This window comes from Ranitomeya imitator, chromosome 1 (genome assembly GCF_032444005.1).
Source record: "Ranitomeya imitator isolate aRanImi1 chromosome 1, aRanImi1.pri, whole genome shotgun sequence".
Classification (NCBI taxonomy): domain Eukaryota; kingdom Metazoa; phylum Chordata; class Amphibia; order Anura; family Dendrobatidae; genus Ranitomeya; species Ranitomeya imitator.
Genome location: NC_091282.1, coordinates 945,680,467 through 945,699,307, shown reverse-complemented (window position 1 = coordinate 945,699,307; position 18,841 = coordinate 945,680,467). Strand labels below are relative to the sequence as shown.

At 44.6% G+C, this 18,841-nt stretch overlaps 1 protein-coding gene across 1 annotated transcript in view; it reads left to right on the top strand.

Moving 5' to 3' along the window:
* Positions 1–18,421, top strand: part of SLC39A8 (solute carrier family 39 member 8) — a 135,769-nt gene extending 117,348 nt beyond the window's left edge. Inside the window, exon 8 of the mRNA XM_069743646.1 lies at positions 17,666–18,421. Within this exon, the coding sequence (XP_069599747.1) occupies positions 17,666–17,815 (150 nt within the window). The 3' untranslated portion in view covers positions 17,816–18,421. The remainder of the gene's footprint in view (positions 1–17,665) is intronic.
* Positions 18,422–18,841: the final 420 nt, after the last annotated feature.

The following is an 18,841-nucleotide window of genomic DNA, read 5'->3' as shown; positions in this document are numbered from 1 at the left end:
TCCTTGTGTAGCCACCCAGTGGGGCTTTGTACCCTGGCCTATGTCCGCCACCCAGAGGGTCATCGTACCCTGGCTTGTGTCCGTGTTTCTGTGCCTTGTCCCATTCCTGACTCCGTCTTAGTCTTGTCCTGTTCCTTTGTTTGTTTATATCCCTGTCTTGGTTTGCTTTCTCTGCTGTGCATACTCTGTGTCTTGCTTTGCTCTGCTTTCGGCTCTGCTCTCTGTGACCTTGCCTTGCTCCTTGCTCTGCACTCTGTGGCTTTGCTCTGCTTTCTGCTCTGCACTCTGTATCTAGCTTTGCTCAGCTCTGCACTCTGACTTTGTTCTGCTCTCAGCTCTGCACTCTGTGGCTTTGCTCTGTTGCTCCAGTCCTTGCGGTTCTACCTTGCTCCGCTTCTTGCAGTTATCTGTTCCACCTCTTGCGTCTCTGCTCTTGGCTCTGCCTCCTGCGCTTCCGCACTCGGCTCTGCCTCCTGCTCTTGCCTCCGCCTCCTGCGTTTCTGCACATGGATCCGCCTCCTGCTTTTGTCTCCGCCTCCTGCATTTCTGCACTTGTCTCAGCCTCCTGCTCTTGGCTCTGCCTCCTGCTCTTGGCTCAGTCTCCTGTGTTTCTGCACTTGGCTCCGCCTCCTGCTCTTGGCTCTGCCTCCTGCGTTTCTGCACTTGGCTCCGCCTCCTGCATTTATGCACTTGGCTCCGCCTCCTTCTCTTGGCTCCGCCTCCTGCATTTCTGCACTTTGCTCCGCCTCCTGCTCTTGGCTCTGCCTCCTGCATTTCTGCACTTGGCTCCGCCTCCTGCTCTTGGCTCTGACTCCTGCGTTTCTGTGCTTGGCTCTAGCTCCTGTGTTTCCGCTTTGCATCCGCTCATGCGGTCTTTCTCTGCCTATTCATAAGTCCTCCTGTCTGAACAGGTTCTTACCTGTTTTACATACCTGCCTGCAGACCGGCCCTTACCGGTTCTTCCAGTGTACCAGCCTTGTCCGCCTATCCTACCAGAGAGCCAGCCGTACCTGCCTGCCTACCAGAGAGCCAGCCATGCCCGCCTTCCTGCCAGTGTCTCTGTTGTACTCATCTGCCTGTGTCTCAGCCGTGCCCGCCTGTCTGCCAGAGTGCCAGCCATGCCCGCCTGCCTTTCTATGTTCCGTTCTTCCGGTGGGATCAGCAGCCACAGTCAGACTTCACCCTGGAGTGGTACCTGGTAGCTTCCTGCCGCACAAGCCTGACTTCACCATCAGAGGCTCCAGCGAAGACCAAGGAAGCTACTTAGTTACACCCCTTCCAGGGTAGTCTGGTCTGTGGCACAGTGGGGCCACACCCCCGTATGCCCTTGCCAACCAGTCTGGGCACAAGCTTGACAGTGTTATTGCCGTCTGTGCCGTCTTTGTGGTGTCTTCTGTGTCTGCTGTTGCTTCTTCTGTTACAAAAATGTTTTTGAAATGCGGTGATTCTAAGTTGGGTTTCCATCAGGTGTGTTGCCTGTGGTGGAAGATGTGTCAGAGGCCTATTATTCTGTTCCTACTTTGTGGAAATTGATGCCACTTTAATGCTGTGTGACAATTATTTTTCGAAATGTGTAGACTCAAAGTTGGGTTTCCATCTGCTGGGTTCAGCGTCGGACTGGAGTACCTTGGGCCCACCAGAGAAAAATCATTCTTGGGGCCCACCACGCAGTTTAAAAATACCACCCAGGATAGATCCTATGTACCACACCACACACGAGAGCTGACAGATCCTCTATATACTACACCACACGGGAGAGGGGGCAGATCCTCTATATACTACACCACACAGGAGAACTGACAGATCCTCTATATACTACACCACACGGGAGAGCTGACAGATCCTCTATATACTACACCACACAGGAGAGCTGACAGATCCTCTATATACTACACCACACGGGAGAGGGGGCAGATCCTCTATATACTACACCACACAGGAGAACTGACAGATCCTCTATATACTACACCACACGGGAGAGCTGACAGATCCTCTATATACTACACCACACAGGAGAGCTGACAGATCCTCTATATACTACACCACACAGGAGAGCTGACAGATCCTCTATATACTACACCACACAGGAGAGCTGACAGATCCTCTATATACTACACCACACAGGAGAGCTGACAGATCCTCTATATACTGCACCACACAGGAGAGCTGACAGATCCTCTATATACTACACCACACAGGAGAGCTGACAGATCCTCTGTATACTACACCACACAGGAGAGCTGACGGATCCTCTGTATACTACACCACACAGGAGAGCTGACGGATCCTCTATATACTACACCACACAGGAGAACTGACAGATCCTCTATATACTACACCACACGGGAGAGCTGACAGATCCTCTATATACTACACCACACAGGAGAGCTGACAGATCCTCTATATACTACACCACACGGGAGAGGGGGCAGATCCTCTATATACTACACCACACAGGAGAACTGACAGATCCTCTATATACTACACCACACGGGAGAGCTGACAGATCCTCTATATACTACACCACACAGGAGAGCTGACAGATCCTCTATATACTACACCACACAGGAGAGCTGACAGATCCTCTATATACTACACCACACAGGAGAGCTGACAGATCCTCTATATACTACACCACACGGGAGAGGGGGCAGATCCTCTATATACTACACCACACAGGAGAACTGACAGATCCTCTATATACTACACCACACGGGAGAGCTGACAGATCCTCTATATACTACACCACACAGGAGAGCTGACAGATCCTCTATATACTACACCACACGGGAGAGGGGGCAGATCCTCTATATACTACACCACACAGGAGAACTGACAGATCCTCTATATACTACACCACACGGGAGAGCTGACAGATCCTCTATATACTACACCACACAGGAGAGCTGACAGATCCTCTATATACTACACCACACGGGAGAGGGGGCAGATCCTCTATATACTACACCACACAGGAGAACTGACAGATCCTCTATATACTACACCACACGGGAGAGCTGACAGATCCTCTATATACTACACCACACAGGAGAGCTGACAGATCCTCTATATACTACACCACACAGGAGAGCTGACAGATCCTCTATATACTACACCACACAGGAGAGCTGACAGATCCTCTATATACTACACCACACAGGAGAGCTGACAGATCCTCTATATACTGCACCACACAGGAGAGCTGACAGATCCTCTATATACTACACCACACAGGAGAGCTGACAGATCCTCTGTATACTACACCACACAGGAGAGCTGACGGATCCTCTGTATACTACACCACACAGGAGAGCTGACGGATCCTCTATATACTACACCACACAGGAGAACTGACAGATCCTCTATATACTACACCACACGGGAGAGCTGACAGATCCTCTATATACTACACCACACAGGAGAGCTGACAGATCCTCTATATACTACACCACACAGGAGAGCTGACAGATCCTCTATATACTACACCACACAGGAGAGCTGACAGATCCTCTATATACTACACCACACAGGAGAGCTGACAGATCCTCTATATACTACACCACACGGGAGAGGGGGCAGATCCTCTATATACTACACCACACAGGAGAACTGACAGATCCTCTATATACTACACCACACGGGAGAGCTGACAGATCCTCTATATACTACACCACACAGGAGAGCTGACAGATCCTCTATATACTACACCACACAGGAGAGCTGACAGATCCTCTATATACTACACCACACAGGAGAGCTGACAGATCCTCTATATACTACACCACACAGGAGAGCTGACAGATCCTCTATATACTGCACCACACAGGAGAGCTGACAGATCCTCTATATACTACACCACACAGGAGAGCTGACAGATCCTCTATATACTACACCACACAGGAGAGCTGACAGATCCTCTATATACTACACCACACGGGAGAGGGGGCAGATCCTCTATATACTACACCACACAGGAGAACTGACAGATCCTCTATATACTACACCACACGGGAGAGCTGACAGATCCTCTATATACTACACCACACAGGAGAGCTGACAGATCCTCTATATACTACACCACACGGGAGAGGGGGCAGATCCTCTATATACAACACCACACAGGAGAGCTGACAGATCCTCTATATACTACACCACACGGGAGAGCTGACAGATCCTCTATATACTACACCACACAGGAGAGCTGACAGATCCTCTATATACTACACCACACGGGAGAGGGGGCAGATCCTCTATATACTACACCACACAGGAGAACTGACAGATCCTCTATATACTACACCACACGGGAGAGCTGACAGATCCTCTATATACTACACCACACAGGAGAGCTGACAGATCCTCTATATACTACACCACACAGGAGAGCTGACAGATCCTCTATATACTACACCACACAGGAGAGCTGACAGATCCTCTATATACTACACCACACAGGAGAGCTGACAGATCCTCTATATACTGCACCACACAGGAGAGCTGACAGATCCTCTATATACTACACCACACAGGAGAGCTGACAGATCCTCTATATACTACACCACACAGGAGAGCTGACAGATCCTCTGTATACTACACCACACAGGAGAGCTGACGGATCCTCTATAAACTACACCACACAGGAGAACTGACAGATCCTCTATATACTACACCACACGGGAGAGCTGACAGATCCTCTATATACTACACCACACAGGAGAGCTGACAGATCCTCTATATACTACACCACACGGGAGAGGGGGCAGATCCTCTATATACTACACCACACAGGAGAACTGACAGATCCTCTATATACTACACCACACGGGAGAGCTGACAGATCCTCTATATACTACACCACACAGGAGAGCTGACAGATCCTCTATATACTACACCACACAGGAGAGCTGACAAATCCTCTATATACTACACCACACAGGAGAGCTGACAGATCCTCTATATACTACACCACACAGGAGAGCTGACAGATCCTCTATATACTGCACCACACAAGAGAGCTGACAGATCCTCTATATACTACACCACACAGGAGAGCTGACAGATCCTCTATATACTACACCACACAGGAGAGGGGACAGATCCTCTGTATACTACACCACACAGGAGAGCTGACGGATCCTCTATATACTACACCACACAGGAGAACTGACAGATCCTCTATATACTACACCACACGGGAGAGCTGACAGATCCTCTATATACTACACCACACAGGAGAGCTGACAGATCCTCTATATACTACACCACACAGGAGAGCTGACAGATCCTCTATATACTACACCACACAGGAGAGCTGACAGATCCTCTATATACTACACCACACAGGAGAGCTGACGGATCCTCTATATACTACACCACACAGGAGAGCTGACAGATCCTCTATATACTACACCACACAGGAGAGGGGGCAGATCCTCTATATACTACACCACACAGGACAGGGGACAGATCCTGTATATATACTACACAACACAGAAGAGCTGACAGATCCTCTATATACTACACCACACGGGAGAGCTGACAGATCCTCTATATACTACACCACACAGGAGAGCTGACAGATCCTCTATATACTACACCACACAGGAGAGGGGACAGATCCTCTATATACTACACCACACAGGAGAGGGGACAGATCCTCTATATACTACACCACACAAGAGAGCTGACAGATCCTCTATATACTACACCACACGGGAGAGCTGACAGATCCTCTATATACTACACCACACGGGAGAGGGGGCAGATCCTCTATATACTACACCACACAGGAGAGCTGACAGATCCTATATATACTACACCACACAGGAGAGCTGACAGATCCTCTATATACTACACCACACAGGAGAGCTGACAGATCCTCTATATACTACACCACACAGGAGAGCTGACAGGTCCTCTATATACTACACCACACAGGAGAGCTGACAGATCCTCTATATACTACACCACACAGGAGAACTGAAAGATCCTCTATATACTACACCACACAGGAGAGCTGACAGATCCTCTATATACTACACCACACAGGAGAACTGACAGATCCTCTATATACTACACCACACAGGAGAGCTGACAGATCCTCTATATACTACACCACACAGGAGAACTGAAAGATCCTCTATATACTACACCACACAGGAGAGCTGACAGATCCTCTATATACTACACCACACAGGAGAGGGGACAGATCCTCTATATACCACACCACACAGGAGAGCTGACAGATCCTCTATATACTACACCACACAGGAGAGCTGACAGATCCTCTATATACTACACCACACAGGAGAGCTGACAGATCCTCTATATACTACACCACACAGGAGAGCTGACAGATCCTCTATATACTACACCACACAGGAGAGCTGACAGATCCTCTATATACTACACCACACAGGAGAGCTGACAGATCCTCTATATACTACACCACACAGGAGAGCTGACAGATCCTCTATATACTACACGACACAGGAGAGCTGACAGATCCTTTATATACTACACCACACACGAGAGCTGACAGACCCTCTATATACTACACCACACAGGAGAGGGGACAGATCCTCTATATACTACACCACACAGGAGAGCTGACGGATCCTCTATATACTACACCACACAGGAGAGCTGACGGATCCTCTATATACTACACCACACAGGAGAGCTGACAGATCCTCTATATACTGCACCACACAGGAGAGGGGGCAGATCCTCTATATACTACACCACACAGGACAGGGGACAGATCCTGTATATACACTACACAACACAGAAGAGCTGACAGATCCTCTATATACTACACCACACGGGAGAGCTGACAGATCCTCTATATACTACACCACACAGGAGAGCTGACAGATCCTCTATATACTACACCACACAGGAGAGCTGACAGATCCTCTATGTACTACACCACACAGGAGAGGGGACAGATCATAGTAACATAGTAACATAGTAACATAGTTAGTAAGGCCGAAAAAAGACATTTGTCCATCCAGTTCAGCCTATATTCCATCATAATAAATCCCCAGATCTACGTCCTTCTACAGAACCTAATAATTGTATGATACAATATTGTTCTGCTCCAGGAAGACATCCAGGCCTCTCTTGAACCCCTCGACTGAGTTCGCCATCACCACCTCCTCAGACAAGCAATTCCAGATTCTCACTGCCCTAACAGTAAAGAATCCTCTTCTAAGTTGGTGGAAAAACCTTCTCTCCTCCAGACGCAAAGAATGCCCCCTTGTGCCCGTCACCTTCCTTGGTATAAACAGATCCTCAGCAAGATATTTGTATTGTCCCCTTATATACTTATACATGGTTATTAGATCGCCCCTCAGTCGTCTTTTTTCTAGACTAAATAATCCTAATTTCGCTAATCTATCTGGGTATTGTAGTTCTCCCATCCCCTTTATTAATTTTGTTGCCCTCTTTTGTACTCTCTCTAGTTCCATTATATCCTTCCTGAGCACTGGTGCCCAAAACTGGACACAGTACTCCATGTGCGGTCTAACTAGGGATTTGTACAGAGGCAGTATAATGCTCTCATCATGTGTATCCAGACCTCTTTTAATGCACCCCATGATCCTGTTTGCCTTGGCAGCTGCTGCCTGGCACTGGCTGCTCCAGGTAAGTTTATCATTAACTAGGATCCCCAAGTCCTTCTCCCTGTCAGATTTACCCAGTGGTTTCCCGTTCAGTGTGTAATGGTGATATTGATTCCCTCTTCCCATGTGTATAACCTTACATTTATCATTGTTAAACCTCATCTGCCACCTTTCAGCCCAAGTTTCCAACTTATCCAGATCCATCTGTAGCAGAATACTATCTTCTCTTGTATTAACTGCTTTACATAGTTTTGTATCATCTGAAAATATCGATATTTTACTGTGTAAACCTTCTACCAGATCATTAATGAATATGTTGAAGAGAACAGGTCCCAATACTGACCCCTGCGGTACCCCACTGGTCACAGCGACCCAGTTAGAGACTATACCATTTATAACCACCCTCTGCTTTCTATCACTAAGCCAGTTACTAACCCATTTACACACATTTTCCCCCAGACCAAGCATTCTCATTTTGTGTACCAACCTCTTGTGCGGCACGGTATCAAACGCTTTGGAAAAATCGAGATATACCACGTCCAATGACTCACCGTGGTCCAGCCTATAGCTTACCTCTTCATAAAAACTGATTAGATTGGTTTGACAGGAGCGATTTCTCATAAACCCATGCTGATATGGAGTTAAACAGTTATTCTCATTGAGATAATCCAGAATAACATCCCTCAGAAACCCTTCAAATATTTTACCAACAATAGAGGTTAGACTTACTGGCCTATAATTTCCAGGTTCACTTTTAGAGCCCTTTTTGAATATTGGCACCACATTTGCTATGCGCCAGTCCTGCGGAACAGACCCTGTCGCTATAGAGTCCCTAAAAATAAGAAATAATGGTTTATCTATTACATTACTTAGTTCTCTTAGTACTCGTGGGTGTATGCCATCCGGACCCGGAGATTTATCTATTTTAATCTTATTTAGCCGGTTTCGCACCTCTTCTTGGGTTAGATTGGTGACCCTTAATATAGGGTTTTCATTGTTTCTTGGGATTTCACCTAGCATTTCATTTTCCACCGTGAATACCGTGGAGAAGAAGGTGTTTAATATGTTAGCTTTTTCCTCGTCATCTACAACCATTCTTTCCTCACTATTTTTTAAGGGGCCTACATTTTCAGTTTTTATTCTTTTACTATTGATATAGTTGAAGAACAGTTTGGGATTAGTTTTACTTTCCTTAGCAATGTGCTTCTCTGTTTCCTTTTTGGCAGCTTTAATTCGTTTTTTAGATAAAGTATTTTTCTCCCTATAGTTTTTTAGAGCTTCAATGGTGCCATCCTGCTTTAGTAGTGCAAATGCTTTCTTTTTACTGTTAATTGCCTGTCTTACTTCTTTGTTTAGCCACATTGGGTTTTTCCTATTTCTAGTCCTTTTATTCCCACAAGGTATAAACCGCTTACACTGCCTATTTAGGATGTTCTTAAACATTTCCCATTTATTATCTGTATTCTCATTTCTGAGGATATTGTCCCAGTCTACCAGATTAAGGGCATTTCTAAGCTGGTCAAACTTTGCCTTCCTAAAGTTCAGTGTTTTTGTGACTCCCTGACAAGTCCCCCTAGTGAAAGACAGGTGAAACTGTACAATATTGTGGTCGCTATGTAGTATATAGATCCTCTATATACTACACCACACAGGAGAGCTGACAGATCCTCTATATACTACACCACACAGGAGAGCTGACAGATCCTCTATATACTACACCACACGGGAGAGCTGACAGATCCTCTATATACTACACCACACGGGAGAGCTGACAGATCCTCTATATACTACACCACACAGGAGAGCTGACAGATCCTCTATATACTACACCACACAGGAGAGGGGACAGATACTCTATATACTACACCACACAGGAGAGCGGACAGATCCTCTATATACTACACCACACAGGAGAGGGGACAGATCCTCTATATACTACACCACACAGGAGAGATGACAGATCCTCTATATACTACACCACACAGGAGAGCTGACAGATCCTCTATATACTACACCACACAGGAGAACTGACAGATCCTCTATATACTACACCACACAGGAGAGCTGACGGATCCTCTATATACTACACCACACAGGAGAGCTGACAGATCCTCTATATACTACACCACACAGGAGAGGGGACAGATCCTCTATATACTACACCACACAGGAGAGCTGACAGATCCTCTATATACTACACCACACAGGAGAGCTGACAGATCCTCTATATACTACACCACACAGGAGAGCTGTAATATAGGTCCAGTGTGTGTAGTAAAATACTTACCGGTGGCCATATTCCACTGCAATGAAGACACAAGCAACGACACAGCGGCAGAAGACGGCGACTGCTGCGTATTTTATTACACACAGGGAAGTTTTCTGTTGGGGGCGAGACATTGTTTTTATTAGTACGATTTTGGGATAGATGTAATGTTTTCATCATTTGTTATAGCTTTTTTTGTGGAATTGTGGTGAACAGAAAAAAGGACATTTGGCATTTGTTTCTTTTTACGGTGTTTTCTGATCAAGTTCATTGTTTTTTATAGTTTTATCGATCGGACTTTTCTGAACCCAGCAATACCAAATATTTGTTGTTTTTTATTTTTAAAATATATTTATTTTCAATGGGATAAAAAGGGTGATTTGAACTTTTAGGAATTTTTTTATTTTCTTTTTACCTTTCACTGGTACAGTTAGCCCCCTTAGGCTATGTGCACACGTTGCGGATTCTCTGTGGATCCGCAGCATTTTTTGCGGTGCAGAAACGCTGCAGATCCGCAATTGATTTACAGTACAATGTAAATCAATGAGAAAAAAAATGCTGTGCACACTTTGTGGAAAATCCGCTGCGGAAACGCTGCGGTTTAAAAGAAGTAGCATGTCACCTCTTTTTTGTGAAACTGCAGCGTTTTTGTACCCATTCCATTATAGAAAACCTCAGGGGTAAAAAGCGCAGCAAATCCGCAAGAAAACCGCAGCAAAAACGCACAAAAAAATGCTGCGGAATTGCACAAAAAATGCGACAAATCCGCAGGTGCGTTTTCTGCCAGGAGAGGCTGAATACGTACCATATATTCCTAAGCCTAATCCGCAACGTGTGCACATAGCCTTCGAGGACATGAAGATGCGATCATCCGATCACATGTGCTATTATATACAGTGATGCCACAGCATCCCTGCATATAGAAGAAATTATGGTCTCCTTTAAAGCTCGGCTACAGAAAGAAGACCCCTCGCTGTCATTAAAACCCATCGGCGACCCACGATCACCTCATGGGCACCAATGGGTGAGAGAATGATACGCACGCATGCTGTCATGTGTTATATGCTGCAGTCAGAGATTGACACTGGCATTTAACACGCGCCATACATGTAAGGCAGATGTCGTAAGGGTGTTAATCACCTGAGGACCCCCTTCACCACTGTGTCACCCAATATCCTATGGGCCCCCTTCCCCACTGTTTCACCTCTATTTTCCTGTGGGCCTGCTCAGAGAGTGAAAGGGATCCACAGTAAGGCTATGTGCACACGATGCGGATTTTGCTGCGGATCCGCAGTATTTCCGCAGCTGCGGATCTGCAGCAGTTTCCCATGCGTTTACAGTACCATGTAAACCTATGGGAAACAGAAAACGCTGTGCCCATGCTGTGGAAAAAACCGCGTAGAAACGCAGTGGTTTACATTCTGCAGCATGTCACTTCTTTCTGCGTTTTCCGCAGCGGTTTTACAACTGCCCTTATGGAAAACCGCAGTTGTAAAACCGCAGTGGAAAATGCAGAAAAACCGCGGTGAATCCGCAGCGGTTTTCCACTGCGGATATATCAAATCCGCTGCAGAAAAATCCGCAGTGGACCCAGAATACGTGTGCACATACCCTAAAATAGAGGTAGGGGAGGGGGCCCAGAAGAAAATTAGAATACCACTGTGGGCCCCCTCCCCTATGTCACCTATAGGATGTATGGGGCCCCCTCCCCTAACTGCCTCTGTGGCCGGAGATCTACTCAGGGTGCCGGCATCATATAGTTATGTACTTACAGTCACACTGACTGCAGCCATCAGACTCCATCTGCTCCACTGCTGCTTGGGTAGGACTGCTGACCAATCACAGCACAGCTCCTTGCCTGAGCTGTGCTGTGAGCTCACACAAAGAAAACTAACGCTGATTGGCTGAATTGCAGCCAATCAGTGTTTACACTGCTGCCCAGGGCATTTTTGAAGAGGAGCAGAGCCGCGGAGCACAGGAAACAGGTGACTGCGGGTCAGCTGTTGTGTGCTGTCTGCTCTCAGCCTCACAGTCAGCTGTTCCTCTGACTGTGCTGGCTGTATTGAGGGTCAGCAGTCTGCACACACCGCTCTCCTGGCAGAGGAATGGCAGCGGCAGCAGGTGATGTGAAGGAGCTGCTACTGCACTTCCCATCACCTGTGCAGTCTGCCAGCTGCTGCGGTGCCGGCTATACAATGCGGTGCCGGCTGGGTTTACACTATGAGCATGATGCAGGGGCCGGGCAGGCACAAATGAAGGAGGCAGGAGCTGGGGGCGGGGCCCACCGGAGGATTGTCCGGTGTCCCGGTGCCCCAGTCCGACCCTGGCTGGGTTGCTTGTGTAAGTAGAGCTCCCAGACAGGCAGGCCTGCAGTTACTTTTAGTCAGCTATGTGTGTTACTATTTTTACATTTTTCTATCAATAGTAGTCTATGAAACTGATGTTTGTGCCATCTGAATGTGGCTGGAATAAAAAAAAATTGGAGGCATTGCATGAGGTGTGAGTTCTCCCAGCTAAGAAGGCTTACACGGCTCTCTTAACCACTAGTTCCTCATTGATACTTCAATTCCAAGTTCTAAATGTTGGGCTCGGCCTTGATACCTCATCCATGGCCCATGGCTGACTGCTGCTGTGCCATTTGCAAATATCTACTCTGGTCAATTGGTGCCACTTTTCATGGTGTCTGCCCCTGATTTTAGCTGTTTGGGAAGATTTTTTGTCACCTTTTAAGGTGTTGTCTCTGCATTTTGTTTTGCTTCCTATTGAATCTAATGGGTTTTGGGTACATTTATCTAACCGTTCAGCGAACTGTTAGGTGAACGGTGGTCTGTTCGGCGAATCGGAACCGAACCCAACATTGAAATGTTCGCTCATCTCTACTGATAACATCCAGCCCGCAGCAGGAACAACTGATCAATGTGGTTGCCAGATGTTATACCCCCACCGATCTGATGTTAATGACCCATCCTAATGATAGCTCATCATTAATATAAATGTAGTGAACAACCCTCCATAAGAGACTGTTAATGATCACAGGTTGAGGGGACTAAAAAATATGTCATCAAAATATAAAATTAACTCATAATGTAGTTAAATAAATAGAATCATTATGACAGGATTGCCATTTTGTATTCACCGCACCTCACACATAAAATGCAATTAAAAGCAATCAAAAAGTCAACTATACCCAAAATGAAACCAATCAAATCTACAGCTTGTAGCACAAAAAAGCAGGTAGTATTTTCCTGAAGTGTCCACTTTGGTGTCTGTTCTTGCAGCATGTCATCAGCCTGTGGTGGCAATTTTTTTTTTACTTGTCCAATAATAATTTTTTTGTATTACCTAAGTCCAAGGTTGAAAAAACAAACTATTACTCATCCATCGCCACTGCAGTGCAAACTTCCTGCTGTTGCCCCTCATGCGGTCTACCTCAGCAGAAGCGCTGCAGCCTGTCAACAAAGACCATAGCAGCAGCGGAGAGTTAGCTCTTGCATCAGTGCTAAGTGAGCAATGTTCAGGTTCTTATTTTTAACCTTGGCAGGCTTTGGGAGTAAGAAATAAAACAATTATACTTGGAAAACCATTTTAGATCTTAGGAATGGTGTAGCAAATTAGGACATGTGCACTTAAAGAAAGTGAGGAGGCTCAGAGTTTTAAATTACTCTTAATAGCAATTTAGAGGTAAGTGTGCCTTTGCCACTCTGCTAATGACACACAACCTATGTGAAGCATAAAAACAATTTGCAATGTGATTAGTTAAAAATTGATTCCTCATAACTAGGGTTGAGCGACTTTTAGTTTTTTAGGGTCGAGTCGGGTTTCACGAAACCCGACTTTCTCAAAAGTCGGGTCGAGTGAAATCGGCCGATCCTATTGAAAAGTCGGGAACGGGGATCGGCCGAAACTCAAAACCCAATGAAAGTCTATGTTTTTTTTTTTTAATATATTTCCTTCAGGGCGATATAGCAGAAAAGCCAGTAATTCAATTACCGGCTTTTCATTTCTCCTGCCAAAACCCAACATGATATGAGACATGGTTTACATACAGTAAACCATGTGATATCCCCATTTTTTTGCATACTCCACACTACTAATGTTAGTAGTGTGTATATGCAAAATTTCGGCTCCCTAGCTCTTAAATGTAAGGGTTAAATCGCTGAAAAAATTGGCTCCCGCGCAATTTTCTCCGCCAGAGTAGTAAAGCCAGTGACTGAGGGCAGATATTAATAGCCTAGAGAGTGTCCACGGTTTTTGTCCCCCCCGGCTAAAAACACCTGCCCCCAGCCACCCCAGAAAAGGCACATCTGGAAGATGTGCCTATTCTGGCACTTGGCCACTCTCTTCCCATTCCCGTGTAGCGGTGGGATATGGGGTAATGAAGAGTTAATGCCACCTTGCTATTGTAAGGTGACATTAAGCCAGATTAATAATGGAGAGGCGTCAATTATGACACCTATCCATTATTAATCCAATTGTATGAAAGAGTTAAAAAAACCACAAACACATTATTAAAAAGTATTTTAATGAAATAAACACACCGTTTGTTTTAATATTTTATTGTACGCTCAATCCACTGGCTGAAGACCCTCGTTCTGTAACAAATAAAAAATAATAAACCAACAATATACATACCTTCCGTAGATCTGTAACGTCCTACGTTGTAAATCCATCTGAAGGGGTTAAAATATTTTACAGCCAGGAGCTCTGCTAATGCAGCGCTGCTCGTGGCTGTAAACCCCAGCGAATGAAGGTAATGTAGGTCAGTGACCTGTAGTTACCTTCATTCGCGGTGATGCGCCCCCTGCTGGATGTCCCTGGAGCGTGGGAAAAGTTCCCAGGCTCGAGGTCATATGAGGACATCCAGCAGGGGGCGCATCACCGCGAATGAAGGTAACTATAGGTCATTGACCTACATTACCTTCATTCGCTGGGGTTTACAGCCACGAGCAGCGCTGCATTAGCAGAGCTCCTGGTTGTAAAATATTTTAACCCCTTCAGATGGATTTACAATGTGGGACGTTACAGATCTACGGAAGGTATGTATATTGTTGGTTTATTATTTTTTATTTGTTACAGAGCGAGGGTCTTCAGCCAGTGGATTGAGCGTACAATAAAATATTAAAACAACCTGTGTTTTTATTTCATTAAAATACTTTTTAATAATGTGTGTGTGTGTTTTTTAACCATTTAATGCAAATGGCCCACGCCAATTTTTTCAGCGATTTAACCCTTAAATTGCCTTTAACCCTTAAATTTAATAGCTTTCAGCAATTTAAGGGTTAAATCGCTGAAAAAATTGGCGTGGGCTCCCGCGCAATTTTCTCCGCCAGAGTAGTAAAGCCAGTGACTGAGGGCAGATATTAATAGCCTAGAGAGTGTCCACGGTTTTTGGCCCCCCCTGGCTAAAAACATCTGCCCCCAGCCACCCCAGAAAAGGCACATCTGGAAGATGCTATTAATTAAACTAAACTAATCTAACCACCATTCTCCGATGAGGAAACCAAGACATTATGGTTTAAAAATCACAAAAATAAATGGGTTTCACATACTGCCGTTCCTGCTTTTTTTGCACTAAAAATGCAGCAAAACAGGATATCTGCATTTTTGCACTTACTCATTGCTTTCTATGAGTGAAAAAGAGCTGCAAAAATACTGAAAGAAGTGACAAGCTGCAGGTTTCAAAAACGCAAAAAATTTTCCAATTCAGTCAGTGAAAAAAAAAAGCTTGTGTGCGTGAGATTTCTAAAATCTCATAGCTTTTGCTGGTACTGTTAAATGCAGCTTAAAATTAGCATAAAAAATAAGTCGTAAAACAGCAATGTGTGAACATAGCCTTAAAGTCTCCTATATTGTTTTCATAGGTAAAAATGTTGATAGGTTTTAGACAATGTTACAGCAAACTGTAGAGGTCACTCATTATAATTGGAAAGATACACTACAAAAAGTCTTCACGTAGTCCCGCATTAAGGTGGCAGCAAACTGCACTGCTCAAAAAAATAAGGGAACACCTAAACAACAGAATATAACTCCAAGTAAATCAAATTTCTGTGAAATCAAACTGTCTACTTAGGAAGCAACACTGTTTGACAATCAATTTCACATGCTGTTGTGCAAATGGAATAGACAACAGATGGAAATTATTGGCAATTATCAAGACACACTCAATAAAGGAGTGGTTCTGTAGGTTGGGACCATAGACCACATCTCAGTAGCAATGCTTTCTGGCTGATGTTTTGGTTACTTTTGAATGTTGGCTGTGCTTTCACACTCGTGGTAGCATGAGACGGACTCTACAACCCACACAAGTGGCTCAGGTAGTGCAGCTCATCCAGGATGGCACATCAATGTGAGCTGTGGCAAGGTTTGCTGTGTCTGTCAGCGTAGTGTCCAGAGGTGCTACCAGGAGACAGGCCAGTACACCGGGAGATGTGGAGGGGGCCAAAGGAGGGCAACAACCCAGCAGCAAGACCACTACCTCAGCCTTTGTGCAAGGAAGAACAGAGGAGCACTGCCAGAGCCCTGCAAAATGACCTCCAGCAGGCCACAAATGTGCATGCATCTGCAAAAATGGTTAGAAACTGACATCATGAAGATGGTCTTAGTGCCCAATGTCCACAGATGGGGGTTGCGCTCTCAGCCCAACACCATGCAGGATGCTTGGCATTTGCCACAGAACACCAGGATTGGCAAATTCGCCACTGGCGCCCTGTGCTCTTCACAGATGAAAGCATGTTCACACTGAGCACCTGTGAGTCTGAAGACGCTGTGGAGAGCGATCTGCTGCCTGCAACATCCTTCAGCATGACCGGTTTGGCAGTGGGTCAGTAATGGTGTGGGGTGGCATTTCTTTGGAGGTCACCACAGCCCACCATGTGCTCGCCAGAGGTAGCCTGACTGCCATTAGGTACTGAGATGGGATCCTCAGATCCCTTGTGAGACCATATGCTGGTGTGGTTGGCTCTGGGTTCCTCCTAATGCAGGACAATAATAATTATAATAATAATAATTTTTATTTATATAGCGCCAACATATTCCGCAGCGCTTTACAAATTATAGAGGGGACTTGTACAGACAATAGACATTACAGCATAACAGAAATACAGTTCAAAACAGATACCAGGAGGAGTGAGGGCCCTGCTCGCAAGCTTACAAACTATGGGCCAGACCTCATGTGGCTGGAGTGTCAGCAGTTCCTGCAAGATGAAGGCATTGAAGCTATGGACTGGCCCACCCCTTCCCCAGACCTGAATCTAATTGAACAGATCTGGGACATCATATCTCGCACCATCCACCAATGTCACGTTGGACCACAGACTGTCCAGGAGTTGGTGGATGCTTTAGTCCAGGTCTGGGAGGAGATCCCTAAGGAGACCATCCGCCGCCTCATCAAGAGCATGCCCCAGCATTGTAGGGAGGTCATACAGGCACGTGGAGGCCACACACACTACTGAGCATCATTTCCTTGTCTTGAGGCATTTCCACTGAAGTTAGATCAGCCTGTAACTTCATTTTCCACTTTGATTTTGAGCATCATTCCAACTCCAGACCTCGGTGGGATAACAGTTGTGATTTACATTGATAATTTTTAGGTTTTATTGTTCTCAACACATTCCACTATGTAATGAATAAAGATTTACAACTGGAATATTTTATTCAGTGATATCTAGGATGTGGGATTATAGTGTTCCATTTATTTTTTTGAACAGTGTATTAAGGTTAGTCATTTTTAGAAAAATATACTTATTTTACCTATTTCTTTTGTTTTGTTTTATAGTTTCCAGAAATGAATGATATGTTCAAAGACAAGATTAAAGGGCGGAAAACGGACATGATCTATTTTATCATTCAGAATGCAGGTCTGCTCTCCGGATTTGCCATCATTTTATTGATAACCCTGTACGCAGGCGAAATCAAACTGGCGTAATGTTGATCGCTGTAATGGCTGAAAATTCTAAGGAAGATTTAATACAAAGATGCTATAATGGGCTTTACCTTCTTTTTCTTCAAACCTCAAGACGTGACAATGAATGATCAATTTTTATGCACCCTTGGATTACAAAAACACAAAGAAAAAATCCCAAAAACTTTGAGTGAATAACAAACTGCTGCTACTTTAAGAGAAGCAAATATTTATATGTATATTTATTGAATGCACCAGGCATTACCTGTACAGTGTTATAGTGAGCCACGGTGTTACAATATATGACACATATACAGTACTGGCAGCTTATGCCCCTTCATGGCATGTGTTTTTGGAAAATGAAACAATCAAAAATGAGCTCATGTCCAAATCACATCAAAAGAATATTTTTTTACTTTAAAAAAATGTTTTTATATCTTGATCAATACTTATATTTCTGTCTTTTGTTACCGACTTTTTGTATTTTTTTTCCTGGTTGCACTAAGACTATTGAGGAACTATGGGATATCACTATCTCAATGTGTAAAATGAAAAAGTGGGTAATACATCAAAGAATATTTTTTATATATGTTTATATGCTAGGAAGCTAATTAAATTGTTGAAAATGTATCAATACCTGTGGTTTTTCATTTTATCTTTTTTTTAGAATGACATGAATATATTGTGAGTTAAGATGATGGAATAATATACAACTTGTAGTTTACAGCTTTGGTGAATTTTTCCCAAAATTCAGATATGCGGCAAATAAATTCACCACAAATTATTTCAATTGCTTTGAAAAGAAGGGGAAGCTGACCGTCAATCATAATTTAGGCTGCTTTCACACATCAGTTTTTTGCCATCAGGCACAATCCGTCGAATGTTGAAAAAACGGATCTTGCAAAAGTTGCAGCCGGATCTATTTTTTTCTCATAGACTTGTATTAGTGACGGATTGCGATGGATTGCCTCACGTTTCATCCGTTTTTCGCCGAATCCTTTGAAAATTGTTTTTCCAGCGGCTGGAAAAAAAACTCGGACATAGTAATGT